The sequence below is a fragment of the Oryx dammah genome, unplaced genomic scaffold, assembly GCF_014754425.2.
Source record: "Oryx dammah isolate SB20612 unplaced genomic scaffold, SCBI_Odam_1.1 HiC_scaffold_2, whole genome shotgun sequence".
Lineage (NCBI taxonomy): Eukaryota > Metazoa > Chordata > Mammalia > Artiodactyla > Bovidae > Oryx > Oryx dammah.
In genome coordinates this window covers 24,461,392-24,480,405 of record NW_024070186.1, presented here as the reverse complement: position 1 = coordinate 24,480,405, position 19,014 = coordinate 24,461,392, and the positions used below count along the sequence as shown (strand labels likewise).

The following is a 19,014-nucleotide window of genomic DNA, read 5'->3' as shown; positions in this document are numbered from 1 at the left end:
CATTGAATCAGAGAGTATAAATGGAAAGCTGAAGCTGTTTCTGTGATTTTACTAAAACAAGCTAAAGTTCATGTGTTTTTCCTATCAGTAAAAGTGTTAAAAATGATTGAATTAAGATGTACATACATATTCCTGTTGAGGATGATTTTGGTATAGAATAAGGGATAAGATGTAACAGCTTTGCTTGCCTTTTCGTTGGTGTTGCCCCAGTTTATTTTGAAATAATCAATATAGATGTCTGAGCTTCCAAAGCTTATTCTTTTTTTCTTTATGCCTAGTTCTGTCTCTATAATCCCCATATCTATTGGTCTTTTTTTTTTTCTTTAGCATAAACAAGTATACAGAGAAAAGAACACGAGGAATGAGATAAAATTAAACTATTCAAATTAGTTTCAAAATGTTTTAAAATATATATATAGGAATGAATTCAATAAGGAAAGTACAGAATCACTATGAAGAAAATCATGTTTCATTAAATAATGTCAAATATGATCTTATAAATGAAGAGTTATATCATGTTCCTTGCAGGAAAGATGATTAAAATGTCAGTTCTTCCCAACATAATGTATAATTTTCTTGAAAATACCAGTTCAAATTCCAGTGCATTTGAGAGAGTTCTGAAAGGTGAGGTGAGAAAATGAACTAAACATAATGATTTTAAAACTTACATAGACTGAGTAAAGTAAGTCCAACAGAGAAGACAAATACATGACATTGGGTATATGTGGAATATTTTTTTAAAGGGTACAACTGAACAATCTGCAAAACAGAATTAGTTACAGATGCAGAAAACAGACATGGTTACCAGAAAGTTGAGGCAGATAGACTGGAAGATTGGGATTGGCATATACACACTGCTATATATAAGATAGATAACTAATAATGGCCTACTGTATAGCACAGGAAACTACTTAGTACTCTTTAATGGCCTATATGAGAAAAGAATCTAAAAAAAAGTGGAGCTATATATACATATATATATATATATGGCTCACTTTGCTGTACACCTGAATTAATACAACACTGTAAATAAATTATGCTCCAATAAAAATTAAAAATTAAAGTTTATGCAGAATTTCGTGAATATGTTTGAAGCCAAACTGCCTGGGTTCATATCTGGGGTCTACTGCTAATTGAGTGCTTTGAAAAGTTATTTATAACTGCCCTACATATAAAAAATACTTAATAAATTGCTTGCTACGACCTTTATAGAAATTAGAAATTTTTAAGGAAAAGGACTAGATAAGGGAAATTTGTTCAATTAAATATTCAAATTAGTTGAATAGAGTTACACATTAGTTCAGTTCAGTCACTCAGTCGTGTCCGACTCTTTGCAACCCCATGAATCCCAGCACGCCAGGCCTCCCTTTCTATCACCAACTCCCGGAGTTCACTCAGACTCACGTCCATCAAGTCAGTGATGCCATCCAGCCATCCATCCTCTGTCGTCCCCTTCTCCTCCTGCCCCCAATCCCTCCCAGCATCAGTCTTTTCCGATAAGTCAACTCTTCACATGAGGTGGCCAAAGTACTGGAGTTTCAGCTTTAGCATCATTCCTTCCAAAGAAATCCCAGGGCTGATCTCCTTCAGAATGGACTGGTTGGATCTCCTTGCAGCCCAAGGGACTCTCAAGAGTCTTCTCCAACACCACAGTTCAAAAGCATCAGTTTTTCAGCGCTCAGCTTTCTTTATGGTCCAACTCTCACATCCATACATGACCACTGGAAAAACCATACCCTTGACTAGACGGACCTTTGTTGGCAAAGTAATGTCTCTGCTTTTGAATATGCTATCTAGGTTGGTCATAACTTTTCTTCCAAGGAGTAAGCATCTTTTAATTTCATGGCTGCAGTCACCATCTATCTACAGTGATTTTGGAGCCCAAAAAATAAAGTCTGACACTGTTTCCCCTGTTTCCCGATCTATTTCCCATGAAGTAATGGGACCAGATGCCATAATCTTCGTTTTCTAAATGTTGAGCTTTAAGCCAACTTTTTCACTCTCATCTTTCACTTTCATCAAGAGGCTCTTTAGTTCCTCTTCACTTTCTGCTATAAGGGTGGTGTCATCTGTATATATGAGGTTATTGATATTTCTCCCAGCAATCTTGATTCCAGCTTGTGTTTCTTCCAGTCCAGTGTTTCTCATGATATACTCTGCATATAAGTTAAATAAGCAGAGTGACAGTATACAGCCTTGACGTACTCCTTTTCCTATTTGGAACCAGTCTGTTGTTCCATGTCCAGTTCTAACTGTTGCTTCCTGACCTGCATACAGGTTTCTCAGGAGGCAGGTCAGGTGGTGTGGTGTTCCCATCTCTTTCAGAATTCTCCACAGTTTATTGTAGTCCACATAGTCAAAGGCTTTGGCATAGTCAATAAAGCAGAAATAGATGTTTTTCTGAAACTCTCTTGCTTTTTCCACGATCCAGAGGATGTTGGCAATTTGATCTCTGGTTCCTCTGCCTTTTCTAAAACCAGCTTGAACATCAGGGAGTTCACGGTTCACATATTGCTGAAGCCTGGCTTGGAGAATTTTGAGCGTTACTTTACTAGCATGTGAGATGAGTGCAATTGTGTGGTAGTTTGAGCATTCTTTGGCATTGCCTTTCTTTGGGATTGGAGTGAAAACTGACCTTTTCCAGTCCTGTGGCCACTGCTGAGTTTTCCAAATTTGCTGGCATATTGAGTACAGCACTTTCAGAGCATCATCTTTCAAGATTTGAAATAGCTCAACTGGAATTCCATCATCGCCACTAGCTTTGTTCATAGTGATGCTTTTTAAGGCCCACTTGACTTCACATTCCAGGATGTCTGGCTCTAGGTGAGTGATCACACCATCATGATTATCTTGGTCATGAAGATCTTTTTTGTACAGTTCTTCTGTGTATTCCTGCCACCTCTTCTCAATATCTTCTGCTTCTCTTAGGTCCATACCATTTCTGTCCTTTATCGAGCCCATCTTTGCATGAAATGTTCCCTTGGTACCTCTAATTTTCTTGAAGAGATCTCTAGTCTTTCCCATTCTGTTGTTTTCCTCTATTTCTTTGCACTGATCGCTGAGGAAGGCTTTCTTATCTCTCCTTGCTATTCTTTGGAACTCTGCATTCAGATGCTTATATCTTTCCTTTTCTCCTTTGCTTTTCACCTCTCTTCTTTTCACAGCTATTTGTAAGGCCTCCTCAGACAGCCATTTTGCTTTTTTGCATTTCTTTTCCATGGAGATGGTCTTGATCCCTGTCTCCTGTACAATGTCACTAACCTCCGTCCATAGTTCTTCAGGCACTCTAAGATCTAGTCCCTTAAATCTATTTCTCACTTCTACTGTATAATCATAAGGGATTTGATTTAGGTCATAACCTGAATGGTCTAGTGGTTTTCCTTACTTTCTTCAAGTTAAGTCTGAATTTGGCAATAAGGAGTTCACAATCTGAGCCACAGTCAGCTCCTGGTCTTGTTTTTGTTGACTGTATAGAGCTTCTCCATCTTTGGCTGCAAAGAATATAATCAATCTGATTTCAGTGTTGACCATCTGGTGATGTCCATGTGTAGCGTCTTCTCTTGTGTTGTTGGAAGAGGGTGTTTGCTATGACCAGTGCATTTTCTTGGCAAAACTCTTATTAGTCTTTGCCCTGTTTCATTCTGCATTCCAAGGCCAAATTTGCCTGTTACAGGCAAATTTGCCTGGTTCTTGACTTCCTACTTTTGCATTCCAGTCCCCTGTAATGAAAAGGACATCTTTTTCAGGTATTAGCTCTAAAAGGCCGTGTCGGTCTTCATAGAACCGTTCAACTTCAGCTTCTTCAGCGTTACTGGTTGGGGCATAGACTTGGATTACTGTGATATTGAATGGTTTGCCTTGGAAACGAACAGAGATCATTCTGTCGTTTTTGAGACTGCATCCAAGTACTGCATTTTGGACTCTTTTGTTGACCATGATGGCTACTCCATTTCTTCTAAGGGATTCCTGCCTGCAGTAGTAGATATAATGGTCATCTGAGTTAAATTCACCGATTTCAGTCCATTTTAGTTCGCTGATTCCTAGAATGTTGACGTTCACTCATGCCATCTCCTGTTTAACCACTTCCAGTTTGCCTTGATTCAGAGACCTGACATTCCAGCTTCCTATGCAATATTGCTCTTTACAGCATCAGATCTTGCTTTTGTCACCAGTCACATCCATAGCTGGGTATTGTTTTTGCTTTGGCTCCATCCCTTCATTCTTTCTAGAGTTATTGCTCCACTGATCTCCAGTAGCATATTGGGCACCTACTGACCTGGGGAGGTCCTCTTTCAGTATTGTATCATTTTGCCTTTTCATATGTTCATGGGGTTCTCGAGACAAGAATACTGAAATGGTTTGCCATTCCCTTCTCCAGTGGACCACATTCTGTCAGACCTCTCCACCATGACCCACCCATCTTGAGTGGCCCCCACGGGCATGGCTTGGTTTCATTGAGTTAGACAAGGCTGTGGTCCTAGTGTGATTAGATGGACTAGTTTTCTGTGATTATGGTTTCAGTGTGTCTGCCCTCTGATGCCCTCTTGCAACACCTACCGTCTTACTGGGTTTCTCTTATTTGGACGTGAGGTATCTCTTCATGGCTGCTCCAGCATAGCGCAGCTGCTGCTCCTTACCTTGGACGAGGGCTGTCTCTTCACCGCAGCCCCTCCTGACCTTGAACGTGGGATAGCTCCTATAGGCCCTCCTGCGCCCGCGCAGCCACCGCTCCTTGGATGTGGGGTTGCTCCTCCCAGCCGCCACCTCAGGCGTGGGGTAGCTCCTCTCGGCTGCTCCTGCGCTGTCGCAGCTGGCACTCTCGGCCCCTGCCCCTGACCTCGGACACGGGGTAGCTCCTCCTGGCCGCCGCCCTTGACCTCAGACATGGGGTATAAAGTTGCTATAATCGAAACAGCATGGCTTTATAACACTGAAACTGAAGAATCTAGAAATATTAATAGATCAAAGTATATAGTGAAAGTGAAGTTGCTCAGTCGTGTCCGACTCTTTGCAACCCCGTGGACTGTAGCCTGCCAGGCTCTTCTGTCCATGGGATTCTCCAGGCAAGAATACTGAAGTGGGTTGCCATTTCCTTCTCCAGGGGATCTTCCCAACCCAGGGATCGAACCCTGTCCTCCTGCATTGCAGGCAGACGCTTTATCCTATATAGGAGTGTCTGCTGCTAAGTCGCTTCAGTCGTGTCCTACTCTGTGCGACCCCAGAGACAGCAGCCCACCAACATGTTAAAAGGTTGACATTTCAGATAAACCAAGAAAAGCTGGTTTTCTTTAACAATGGTGGGGGCATCATTGAGTGCTCATCTGGTGGAAGCAAACAGACCCATACCTGATATTAATACTATCAGCAGAATAAATTTCAAATAGATAAGAGATGTAAAAGCAAGCAACAGAGACAGAGAAGAAAATATACTTCTTTAATCTCTGGGAGAAAGGAGCTCTTTGAAAGCAATGCAAGAAACCCAAAAGACTTTTTTTTAAATCTATATGAGATGATAGATATTAGCTACACTTACTGTGGTGATCATTTCACAATGTAAGTAAATTGAATCATTGTGTGGTACAACTTAAATCCATATGGTATTGTATGTCAGTTATCTCTCAAAAAAATAAATAAAAATCCTGAAAAGCAAAGAAAGAAATCTGAAAGTCATAAATCAGTATAGATATGACTCTGTAAAAGTTAACTATTTCTGACAAAATATACCATGAGGAGTCTAAAACCTAAAGAACAAGCTGTGAGAAAATATTTGCATCATTTAAGACAAAGTTAATGCTACTAATATATAAGAATCCAAGAAAGGTGTGTAACAATGGAAAAGCTAGCAGAGAATAAACAGAAGAATCTCCAAAATTTTGTTTTAATAAACAAGAAAATGCACTCCACTAATTATGCAGGAGCAAAATAAGAAATACCACTTTGAGTGATTGGATTGGCAAAAATTAAAGGAACTTATAACATCCAGTGTTGGTAGGAATAAAAGGAATCAAACATTGTCATCATGGCAGTTGGAGGTGTGGATTGCAGTAAGTAACCTTATTGATTTGTCAGTACCAAGATTTTAACCTTTGACTCATTATTCCCTCTCTTGACATTTATTCTGCCGAAGTAGAAGTGTTAGTTACATAAATATGTGTGTATTTATGATACTTGTTATTGAATTTTTTATAAATGTGACAAGAATTTGGGAAAAATTTGAGTGAATGTTAATAGAGAAGGTTGAATAAACTGTGAAACACAAACTATGTAATAACTTGTAATTATTTAAGGTAATTATTCATATATGTCATATCACTTGAAAGATACTCAAAATCTATTGCTAATGTTTTTTTACTAAAAAAAGCAAAATATATGTAAACTTTGAAATGATATAGAAGGAAAATTTTGGCATTGCCCAGTTCAGAAGTATGATATTACAAGAGATTAGGTATTAGAAGAAACTAGAGGTTATCCTCTTTTTCTCTACTTTGTGTATCTCTTTCTTATTTGACTTATGACAGATACATATTATTGAAAAGATAAAAAGGACAAAGAATAGAACTTAACCTTAGTCTTTAAGTAATGGTTGCAGGTTTTTTTTTTATAATTGTGTGCATTTTTGATATGTGGCTATTATAGAACTATCTACTTATGCTAATGTGTTTTGTTTGACTTTAGCAATGTCTGACCGTCAGGAGAGTGCTCTTATAGAGCTAATGGTTTGTACAATTCGTCAAGCTGCTGAGGCACATCCTCCAGTGGGAAGGGGTACCGGCAAGAGAGTAAGTTATTAGTGAAAAATCTGAAAAAAAAAAAAAAAAAAACAACTTAACAACTGTTTCAAATATTTGAATATTTACTGACATATGTATTCCTAAACACATGAAGATTCTGTAAATGATACATGTTGTGGTAGTTCATCTTATATCCTGTCTACTCAGTTTCCCAAAGTAGATTCTTTTCGTCCATGCTGCATGTGCTTGTGCCTGCTTCTAGTTCAGTATCCTAAGAATTTTCACATTCATATGTGTTTAAAGTACAGAAAGGCTCTGAAGGCAAACTATCTAGTTTTGCAAACTCTCCATTTAGCATCTGTGTAATCTTTCGACAGTTTACCATTTTCTTAAACTGCTCACTCATAGTATGAGGCTAATAATGCAGGTGTTGTTGCTGATAGCTTACAGTGAACGATGTTGGATTCGTGATCTCTGAGGAAGATTTAGCTTCAGGACCAGGGACCAGGCTTGATCACTCAAGAGCTTTTGTGCAGCAGAGTTTCATTGAAGTGAAAAAGGACGGACAAAGCTTCTGACGTAGACATCAGAAGGAGGATGGAGAGTGCCTCCCCTCAAGAGTCTTATCAAGGCCTTATATACTTCTACCAGACCCTCTCCCACAACATACATCTTAAATAAACAGGATTAGAACTGACAATAGAAAGGTCTTCCCAGACCCCCTCCTACAGCATACATCTTAAGATAACAAGATTAGTCAGAAGGTTCTTGTTAAGGAAAAACATGTCCTCGAGCAAGATACATTCTTATATTGACTAAGACAAAGCAGTGTAGAAAGTTTGTCCTTTTCTCCTCCTTGAGAGCCCCAGACCCCTTCTTCCTCAAGGGCTCTGGACTCCTTCCTCCTTGAGGACCCCAGACTCCTTATCAACCTACCTAAGGATTAGATCTTTCATTGTTATTCCAGATGAATTGAGATGATCACAGATGGAAAGACTAACTCTGGTAGTGTGAAGAAGTAGGCAATTTCCCTTCCTCTTCTCTACCCCCACCCCCGCAATAAAAGGAATGAAATTGGAAAAAATATCAAAACCCATATCAGGGCTCTGGAAATTCACCACAGATTTAAAAAAAAAAAAAATTGAGAAGTATTTCTAGGCATATCTTAGAGATATTGTAGGTTGAGTTCCAGACCACTACAATAAAGCAAACATTGCAGTAAAGCTAGGCACATTTTTTTCTTTTCTCAATGCATGTAAAAGTTGTATTTACACTGTACAGTAGTCTATTAAGTGTACAATGCCTTATGCCTAGGAAAACAATGTACATACTGTAATTTAAAACTTTATTGCTTAAAGAAAAACGCAATCATCTGAGCTTTCAGAAAGTAAGAGTCTTTTTGCTGGTGGCAATTTCTTAAAGTTAGACAAGATGAAGTTTACCTCATTGATGGACTTTTCCTTTTGAAAACTGGCTCTCAGTAGCATGTAATGCTGTCTGAGAGCATTTGACCCACTGTAAAAGTCTTTCAGAACTGGAGTCAGTCCTCTCAAACCCTGCCACTGCTTTATCAACTAAATATGTGTCATATTCTAAATCCTTTATTGTCATTTCAACAATCATCACAGCATTTTCACCATGAGTAGATTACATCTCTAGGAACCACTTCCTTTTTGCTCACCCATAAGAAGCAACCCCTCATCTGTTAAAGTGTTTGTCATGAAGTTTATACATATTCAGACTCCACTTTGAATTCTTTCTCTTGTTATTTCCTGCACATCTGTAGTTCCTCCACAGAACCCCTTGTATTTCTCAAAGTCATTCATAAGAGTTGAAATCAACTTCTTCAAAAATCCTGTTAATGTTGATACTTTGACCTCTTCTCCTTGAATCATGAATATTTTTAGTGCCATCTAGAATGCTGAATCCTTTTTAGAAAGTTTCCAATGGACTTTGCTCAGATTCATCAGAGGAATCACTGTCTATGGCAGCTATAGCCTTACAAAATTTTTCTTAACTAGTAAAACTTGAAAGTCGAAATTACTCCTTGATCCATGGGGCTACAAAATGAATATTGTGTTAAGCGGCATGAAAACAACATTATTCTCTTTGTACATCTCCGTCAGAACTCTTGGGTGACCAGGTGCATTGTCAGTGAGCAGTCATATTTTGAAAGGAATCTTTTTTTTTGAGCCGTAGATCTCAACAGTGGGCTTAAAATACTTGCCAAACCACCAGCTCTGGGAGTTGGTGATGGACAGGGAAGCCTGGCATGCTGCAGTCCATGGAGTCACAGAGAGTCAGACATGGCTGAGCAATAGAACTGAACTGAAACCACGTTGTAAACAGATGTACTATCGCCCAGACTTTGTTGCCGCATTGATAGAGCATAGGCAGGGTAGATTTAGTGTAATTCAAGGGGCCCTTGATCCACGGGGCTGCAAAATGAATATTGTGATAGGCAGCTCGTAGCTCAGTTGGTCAAGAATCTGCCTGCAGTACATAAGACCCAGGTTCATTTCCTAGGTTGGGAAGGTCCCCTGGAGAAGGAAATGGCAACCCACTCCAGTATTATTGCCTGGAGAATCCCATGGACAGTGGAGCCTGACAAGCTACAATCCTTGGGGTCACAAGAGTCAGACATGACTTAGCGGCTAAACCACCACCACCAAGGGGCCCTAGAACTCTCAGAAAGGCAAGTGAACATTGGCTTCATCTTAAAGTCACCACCTGTATAACTATGAAAATCCTAGGTGGCATCTTCTTTTAATATAATGCTATTTTATCTACATTGCAAATCTTTTGTTTAGCATAGCCACCTTCATTACTTGTCTTACCGAGATCTAGATAACTTGCTGCAGCTTCTGCATCAGTACTTGCTGCTTCACCTTGAAGTCTTATGTTATGGAGATGGCTTCTTTTAAAATCTCATGAACTAGATTCAAACTTATCTCTTGGAGCTTCCTCCCTTCTCTCAGCGTAGAATTTAAGAGAGAGCCTCGCTTTGAATTAGACTTTGACATAAGGGAATGTTATATCTGGTTTGCTTTTATCAGATCACTAAAGATGATTCCATGTCCTCCATAAGGTTGTTTCACTTTCTTATTATTTGTGTTTTCACTGGAGTAGCACTTTTAATTTCTTTCAAGAAGGTTTTCCTTTGCATTCACAGCTTAGCTAACTGTTTGATTCACGAGGCCTAGTTTCTGACCTGTCCTAACTTTCAACACTTCTTCCTCATTAAGTTTAATCAAGTCTAGTTTTTGTTATTCAGTTGCTAAGTCATGTCACACGCTAGTAAAGTAATGCTCAAAATTCTCCAAGCAAGGCTTTAGCAGTACATGAACCGTGAACTTTCAGATGTTCAAGCTGGTTTTAGAAAAGGCAGAGGAACCAGAGATCAAATTGCCAACATCGCCGGATCATGGAAAAAGCAAGAGATTTCCAAAAAAACATCAATTTCTGCTTTATTGACTTTGCCAAAGCCTTTGACTGTGTGGATCACAATAAACTGTGGAAAATTCTGAAAGAGATAGGAATACCAGACCACCTGACTTGCCTCTTGAGAAACCTATATGCAGATCAGGAAGCAACAGTTGAACTGGACATGGAACAACAGACTGGTTCCAAATAAGAAAAGGAGTATGTCAAGGCTGTATATTGTCACCCTGCTTATTTAACTTCTATGCAGAGCACATCATGAGAAATGCTGGGCTGGAAGAAGCACAAGCTGGAATCAAGATTGCCAGGAGAAATATCAATAACCTCAGATATGCCGATGACACCACCCTTATGGCAGAAAAGTGAAGAGGAGCTAAAAAGCCTCTTGATGAAAGTGAAAGAGGAGAATGAAAAAGTTGGCTTAAAGCTCAACATACAGAAAATGAAGATCATGGCATCTGATCCCATCACTTCATGGGAAATAGATGGGGAAACAGTGGAAACAGTGTCAGACTTTAATTTTAAGGGCTCCAAAATCACTGGAGATGGTGATTGCAACCATGAAATTAAAAGACACTCCTTGGAAGGAAAGGTATGACCAACCTAGATAGCATATTCAAAAGTAGAGACATTACTTTTCAAACAAAGGTCCATCTAGTCAAGGCTATGGTTTTTCCAGTGGTCATGTATGGATGTGAGAGTTGGACTATAAAGAAAGCTAAGCGCTGAAGAATTGATGCTTTTGAACTGTGGTGTTGGAGAAGACTTTTTTTTTTTTAATATAACTTTATTTATTTTAGTTGGAGGTTAATTACTTTACAGTATTGTATTGGTTTTTCCATACATCAACATGAATCCGCCACAGGTATACACATAAGTCCCTTGGACTGCAAGGAGATCCAACCAGTCCATTCTAAAGGAGATCAGTCTTGGGTGTTCTTTGGAAGAATTGATGCTAAAGCTGAAACTCCAATACTTGGGCCACCTCATGCGAAGAGTTGACTCATTGGAAAACTCTGATGCTGGGAGGGATTGGAGGCAGGAGGAGAAGGGAACAACAGAGGATGAGAGGACTGGATGGCATCACCGACTTGATGGACATGAGTTTGGGTGAACTCCGGGAGTTGGTGATGGACAGGGAGGCCTGGCGTGCTGAGATTCATGGGGTCACAAAGAGTCCGACATGACGAAGCGACTGAACTGAACTGAAATCATGTTCAAGTCTTTGAGACCCCGTGGACCATCCAGGCTTCCCTGTGTGTTTGCTCAAACTCATGTCCATTGAGTCTGTGATGCCATCCAACCATCCTCTGTCGTCTCCTTCTCCTCCTGCCTTCAGTCTTTCCCAGCATCAGGGTCCTTAAATGAGTCAGCTCTTTGCATCAGGTGACCAAAGTATTGGAGGTTCAACATCAGCACTTCCAGTGAATATTCAGGGTTGATTTCCTTTAGGATTGACTGGTTTGATCCCCTTTGCTATCCAAGGGACTTTCAAGAGTCTTCTCCAGCATACAATTCAAACACATCATTTCTTCGGTGTTCAGACTTCTTTATGGTCCAACTCTCACATCTGTACAAGACTGTTGAAAAAACCAGAGCTTTGACTATTAGGACCTTTGTCACCAAACTGATGTCTCTGCTTTTTAATATGCTATCTAGGTTTCTCATAGCTTTTCTTCCAAGGAGCAAGCATCTTTTAAAATCATGGCTGCAGCCACCATCCACAGTGATTTTGGAGCCCAAGAAAATAAAGTCTGTCACTGTTTCCATTGTTTCCGCATATATTTGCCATGAAGTGATATTACCTGATGCCATGATCTAGTTTTTTGAATGTTGAGTTTTAAGCTAGCTTTTTCACCCTCCTCTTTCACCTGCATCAAGCTTTTGATTTAAAGTGAGAGATATGTGATGAAGCTTCTTTTCACCTGAACACTTAAGAGGCTTATTAGAGGTTAGTAGGGTTATTAATTTCAATATTGTTGAGTCTCAGGGAGTAGGGAAGCCTGAGGAAAGGGAGAAAGATGGGAGAACAGCTAGTTGGTGGAGCAGCAGTGAGACACAACATTCATCGAGTAAGTTCCCCATTTTATATGGGCATGGTTTCTGGCACCCCAAAACAAATTAAGTGGTAACATCAAAGATTGTTGTTCACACCAGAACAAATCTAATAATAATGATGAAAAAGTTTAAAATAGTACCAGAATTACCAAAATGTGACGTAGAAACACAAAGTGAGCAAATTCTACTGGAAAAATGGCACCAATAGACTTGCTCAAACAGGGTTGTCACAGAGTTCCAACTTGGTGGATTTTTTTTTTTTTAATGCAGTATCTGCAAAATATAATGAGGTGTGCTTATATTCTTGAAAAACTGCTGAAACTTCAGTTTAAAGCTGTAGGAGTCTATAGCCTTTTTGCCTAGGGTTACAATGCACACAGCCCACAAGCTTGATTGGTGACATCTCTAGTTTTACCAGAGCAGCACTGTATGCAAAAACCAGCATGCAATTGCTGTCAGAGAGAAAAGACTCAATATGGAACAAGAGAGAAAAGTCTACAACTTTGTCAACTATTAATGAAAGAAACACATATAAGAGAAACTTTCACCTGTGACATTCAGAGATTGTATCTGCAATTGGTAAGAGTAGTGGACCAGCCAAGAATCTAACCATAAAAATACTGGAAATGAGAAAATGGTAAAAGGCTTAATAAACTCTTTTTACATCCCTGGCTGATTGGGTAACGTGGGAGAACCCAACAGAAAATAAAAATCAAGAAAACTAACAAACTGACTGAACCTTGAATGTACTCCTTATCCCACAGCAAATCAGGTGTCAGAGAGGAGGAATCTTATAAATTTGAAGCATTTGAACACAATCTCTGCCAAATCATTGGCTAACCAGTGATATGTTGAAACATGGAGGAAACTTCCAGAAAGGTTAAAAAAAAAAAGAATAAAATTGCAAACAGAAACCATCCATCATGTGAGAGACAAGTTATACAGTTTCAATTAGAGATTAATTTGTTAAAGTGAAACTTAGGAAAATAACTTTGAAATACATAGCTGTTACAAGGTACCCCAAAATGTCTGCTTTTCTAGAAAAATTGGAGCCATGCCAAAAAAAGAAATGAACTGTATAGTGTGACCATACTCTCGGGGGGGAAGTAGACAATAGAAATGATTTCTCAGGGCCTTCCCTGGTGGTCTAGTGGTTAAGAATCCACTTGCCAGTGCTGGGGATACTAGTTTGATCCCTATTCGGGGAAGATCCCACATGCCACAACTACTGAAGTCTGAATGCCTAGAGCCTGTGCTCTGCAGCAAGAGAAGCCACCACAATGAGAAGCCCATGCACCACAACGAAGAGCAGTCCTGACTTCCTACAACCAGAGAAAGCCCACATTCAGCAATAAAGACCCAGGGCAGGTTAAAAAAAATCAAAATTAATTTAAAGTGTTAAAGCAAAAAAAGCTTAGAAATAAGAAATGGCTCCTCATTAGGCCCAGTTGTTGGATTTAACAGATATTTCAGAGCCCTTTTTGTAAATGTGTTCAAAGCCTTATAGGAAAATACGGTAACAAGAAATAAGGAGTGAGTAATTTGTTTTTCAAATGCTAATTTATGAGTTGAAAATTACAATAACAGAAATTTATAATTTATTAGATGAGCTCAACAGATTTTAGATGACAGAAGAAACAGTGAACATGAAAGATTAATAGAAATTGTTCATTTTGAAAAAAACAGGGAAAAAGATGAAGAGAAAGGGCAGAGCTTAAGAAATGTGTGAAACAGCATCAAGTGCACCAGCTTTGTGTAGTGGAGTCCTAGAAAGAAAGGAAAGAGAGAAAGAGACAAGAAGGAAAACATTTAAAGGAATACTAATAATTGCCAGAGAAGACCCAAATTTGGTGAGAAATGTTAATCCATAGATCCAAGAAATTTTTAAAAAACCCAAATAGTGTAAACACAGGTCACGTTGTTGAAAGACAAAAATGAAAAATCTTTAAAGCAGCAAGTAAAAAAGAATGTGGAGGACAGACAGCAGCAGTAGCTTTAATAGTTTGACTTATCAGAAACAGTTAAGGCCAGGAGACAGTAAAATGACAGTCACCAAAAGACAACAAAATTGCCAACCAAGAATTCTAAATTCAGTAAAATTATTTTACAAATGTGAAGGTGAAATGAAAACATTCCTATATAAACAAAGATTGAGAGACATATTGTTTAAAAGACTTGCCTTTGAAGAAACACTAAAAAAAAAAATCCTTTAAGTTGTAAAGAATGCAAACTATAATCCACAGGAAGAAATAGAAAGTACTAGTAATGATAAAGATGCGGGTGGGCATAAACGGCTCTGTATATATTTTTTTTAATTTTTAAAGGGACATGAGATTATTTTAAAGCAATGGTACTAGCATTGTAGTGTTAAGATTGTAATATACATAGACGTGTGACAATAGCACAAAGAAGTGTAAAGGAAATAGAACTCTCTTGGAATAAAATTGCTGTATTTTGTTGTAATTAATTCATTATTAATTTGAAGTTGTTTGTAATAAGTTGAAGAGCTTTTGATATATTGTAACCCCTAGAGCAACCTCTCATACCTAAAAAAGAACAAAATCAACAGAGAAGTTCCAATTGCATGCTGAAGAATGTTTAATTGCAAAGAAGACAACAAAGAATGAAAAGAGGGAAGGAAAAAAAGATACATAGATAACAAATAGCCCAGTGGCTGATATAAATTTAACCATATTAATAATTTCATTAAATATGAACATAGGGCTTCGCAAGTGGCGCTAGTGGTAAAGAACCCGCACACCAGTGCAGGAGACTTAAGAGACACAGGTCTGAACCTTGGGTCAAGAAGGTCCCCTGGAGGAGGTCATGGCAACCTGCTCCAGAATCTTGCTTGGAAAATCCCATGGACAAAGAAATTTGGAGGGCTACAGTCTATAGGGTTGCAAAGAGTCAGACAAAACTGAAGCGACCTAGCACACTCTCATGAATACAAGAAAGGTTCCAAAAAGTAAAAACTGAGAAAAGTAGTGACTGGGTATGTAATGATAATAAGCGATTATTGTTTAATATTGGAGATGTAAAGTCTGTTCTTGCATCTTCATCTGTTAAATACATACTTAAATATTAGGGGTGAAATGATATACCAACAATTTCCCTTAAAATGCTACAAATGGGGAAAAAAAAGACTTAGAGAAATTGATGAAGCAATGACAATGTAATTTTGACTCACAGCCCCTTTGGGCTAATTTCTTGTCATTTTGACATACTACACTTTTTGAGTGCTTTCTTTTAGAGCAAAATGTTCCAGGCTCACTTTCTACCTTTACTGCTTATATTAGTAATCTATTGCTACATTAAAAAAAATTGCATTAGTTGTCCCTTATCTATCATTTCTCTTCCCAAGTTTTAATTACCAGTCAACTATGGTCCAGAATATTAAATGGAAAATTTGATAAGTTTGAAGTTGCATGCTATGCTGAGAAGCATGGTAAAAATTCTCACACAACCAGCTTTGTCTCTCTCCATCCTACCCGGAACGTGAATCATACCATTGTCCAATGTACTCCACCAGTTAGACACTTCGTAACTCTTGTAGGTTATCAAATCTGCTATAATAGTGTTGCTGTGTTTGTGTTCAAGTATCCCTTATCGTACTTAATATTGACCTGAATGTACAGAGTAGTGATGCTGGCATTTTGGATATGTCAAAGAAAAGCCATAACTGCTTCCTATAAGTGAAAAGATGAAAGTTCTAGACTTAACAGGAAGAGAAAAAATATATGTACTGAGTTTGCAAAGATGTTCATTAAGAATAAATTTCTGTCTGTGACATTATGAGGAAGGAAAAGGAAATTCCTGTTTGTTTACTGTCATCAAACTGTAAAAGTGATGGCCACTTGATGAATTTTTAGTTAAGATGGAAAAGGCATTAAATTTATATAAAATATTTTGAAAGAGAGAGACCACATTCACGTTTTATTGCAGTATATTATTATAATTGTTCTGTTAGTTACTGTTGTTAATCGCTCACTATGCCTAATTTATCGATTTAACTCTATCATAGGCATGTTCATGGTGGTAAAAAACATACTATATCAAGGGTTCAGGGCAATTAGCAATTTCAGACATCCACTGGGCATCTTGAAATGTATCCCACACAGTTAAGGGGGACAACTGAACTCCAAACTTCAAGGCTTAAAGGAATTCATTGTTTCATATAGTTTCTGTAGGTCAGAAATTTGTGAATGACTTAGCTGTTTTTTACTTTAGATTCTCTCATAGGGTTACAGTTAAGATACAGACAGGGCCTTAACCTCTGAAGTCTTGATAGTAAGTTTGCTACTTCCATAATGGTTCAGTCACTTGATTGGTAAGTTAGTGTTTATTGTTGGTAGAAAGCCTTAGATCCTTACCATGTTGACCTCTTGGTAGTACTGTTTCAAGGCTGCAAGCCTCCCCCAGAATGAATGGTCCAAGAGAGAATAAAGTGGACACTTCTATGTCTTTTATGACCTCAAAAGTCATATAGCATAATTCCCACAGTATTCTTTAGGTTACATGTGTCCGCCTTATTCATTTTTGGAAGAGATTTTATTAAGGGCATGAATACTAGGAGACAATGGTCTTTTGGGAGCCACACTGTAGGCTACATTACCCTAGAACAGGACTCGCCCATGAGCACTAGTTCCTTTTGATAAAGAGTGATATGTAAAAGTAAAAATCTTGTCACTAAGGATCAGTTCAGTTCAGTCGCTCAGTCAGGTCCGATACTTGCAACCCCTTGGACTGCAGCACGCCAGATCTCCCTGTCCATCACCAACTCTCAGAGTTTACTCAAATTCATGTCCATTGAGTCGGTGATGCCATCCAGCCATCTCATCATCTCTTGTCCCCTTCTCATCCCACCTTCAGTCTTTCCCAGCATCAGGGTCTTTTCAAATGAGTCAGCTCTTTGCATCATGTGGCCAAAGTATTGGAGTTTCAGCTTCAACATCAGTCCTTCCAATGAATATTCAGGGTTGATTTCCTTTAGGATGGACTGGTTAGACTCCCTACAGTCCAAGGGACTCTCAAGAGTCTTCTCCAACACCACAGTTCAAAAGCATCAATTCTTCGGCACTCAGCTTTCTTTATGGTCCAACTCTCACATCCGTACATGACTACTGGAAAAACCATAACTTTGACTAGATAGACCTTTGTTGGCAAAGTAATGTCTCTGCTTTTTTAATATGCTGTCTAGGTTGGTCATAACTTTTCTTCCAAGGAGTAAGTGTCTTTTAATTTCATGGCTGCAGTCACCATCTGCAGTGATTTTGGAGCCCAGAAAAGTAAAGTCTGACACTGTTTCTACTGTTTCCCCATCTATTTGCCATGAAGTGATGGGACCGGATGCCATGATCTTAGTTTTCTGAATGTTGAGTTTTAAGCCAGCTTTTTCACTCTCCTCTTTCACTTTATAATCAAGAGGCTCTTTAGTTCTTTGCTTTCTGCCATAAGGGTGGTGTCATCTGCATATCTGAGGTTATTGATATTTCTCCTGGCAATGTTGATTCCAGCTTGTGCTTCATCCAGTCCAGCATTTCTCATGATATACTCGGCATATAAATTAAATAAGCAGGATGAGAATAATACAGCCTTGATGTATTCCTTTCCCTCATAGGAACCAGTCTCTTGTTCCATGTCCAGTTCAAACTGTTGGTTCTTGACCTGCATACAGATTTCTCAGGAGGCAGGTCAGATGGTCTGGTATTCCCATCTCTTGAAGAATTTTCCACAGTTTGTTGTGATTCACTAAGAATACTCATTGTCAATTGGTTATCATTTCTGCTAGGCACCATTAGTATACAGAGCTAAGAAATACATATATTTATATGTATTGTGCTTAAATCATGCATTCATATTAATATTTCTGACTTAAATTTAGCATAACAGAGTTTTTATCTCTTTAATTTTATTTCACATCTTTATTTTTTAGAAATACATTAAAAAATTTACTTAGTTAAAAAATCAGAATGTTTAGAGAAGTGTTTCTTAAATCCTTCCCTCTATACCCCTTTTCTACCTATATCCAGTTTTATTTGTTTTTTAATCTCTCCTTCAGTGTTTCATTTTGCAAATAAAGATAAATGCATGTACAAATACAGGTGCATGTATTTTTATTCTCCATCCTCTTCCCTTTCAATCTCCTATCTCCTACAAAAGATAGCATATTATATATGGTGTTCTGTACCTTATATTTTCATTTAACAGTATATCCTGGGTATTACTACATAACTTTACTTGCAGATTTTTTGTATTTTCTTATGTCTGAATAGGATTCGTTTTGCAGATACACTATTGAGAGTCTTTTTGGTTGTTGCCAGTCTTTTGCTAGAAATAATGTGAGGTGAATAATCCTGTATCATTTCATATTTGTATCAAGTGTGTTGGTGGGGTAGATTGTTAAAGTAAGATAGCTGGGGCAAAGGAAAAAAGTGTGTACAGTTTTATTGGATATTTTCAAATTCCCCTTCTTAGGTATGCCATTTTTGCTCTCCCATCGAAGATTCCATGAGGATTAAATAAATTCATGTACATAGAGTGCCTGACACAATGACCATTTAATTGACGATAGGTAAAATCCCCGGGACGGGGAAGCCTGGTGGGCTGCTGTCTATGGGGTCACACAGAGTCGGATACGACTGAAGTGACTTAGGAGCAGCAGCTATTACCCTAAAATCAGTATTCTTAGACCTTTCATACATTGTCTAATGAATTTGAAGACTTCTAAATATTTTAAATACATTTCTATATGCACATACATTTCATTTTATATGTAGCCCCT

General features: G+C 38.3%; 1 protein-coding gene across 2 annotated transcripts in view; it reads left to right on the top strand.

Moving 5' to 3' along the window:
* The window catches only part of STAG1 (stromal antigen 1), a 460,953-nt gene that overhangs the window by 382,398 nt on the left and 59,541 nt on the right, over positions 1 to 19,014 (top strand). For both annotated transcript variants that reach the window (XM_040233144.1, XM_040233153.1), the window contains one exon: positions 6,676 to 6,779. In XM_040233144.1, coding sequence (XP_040089078.1) covers positions 6,676 to 6,779 — 104 coding nt within the window. The remainder of the gene's footprint in view (positions 1 to 6,675; positions 6,780 to 19,014) is intronic.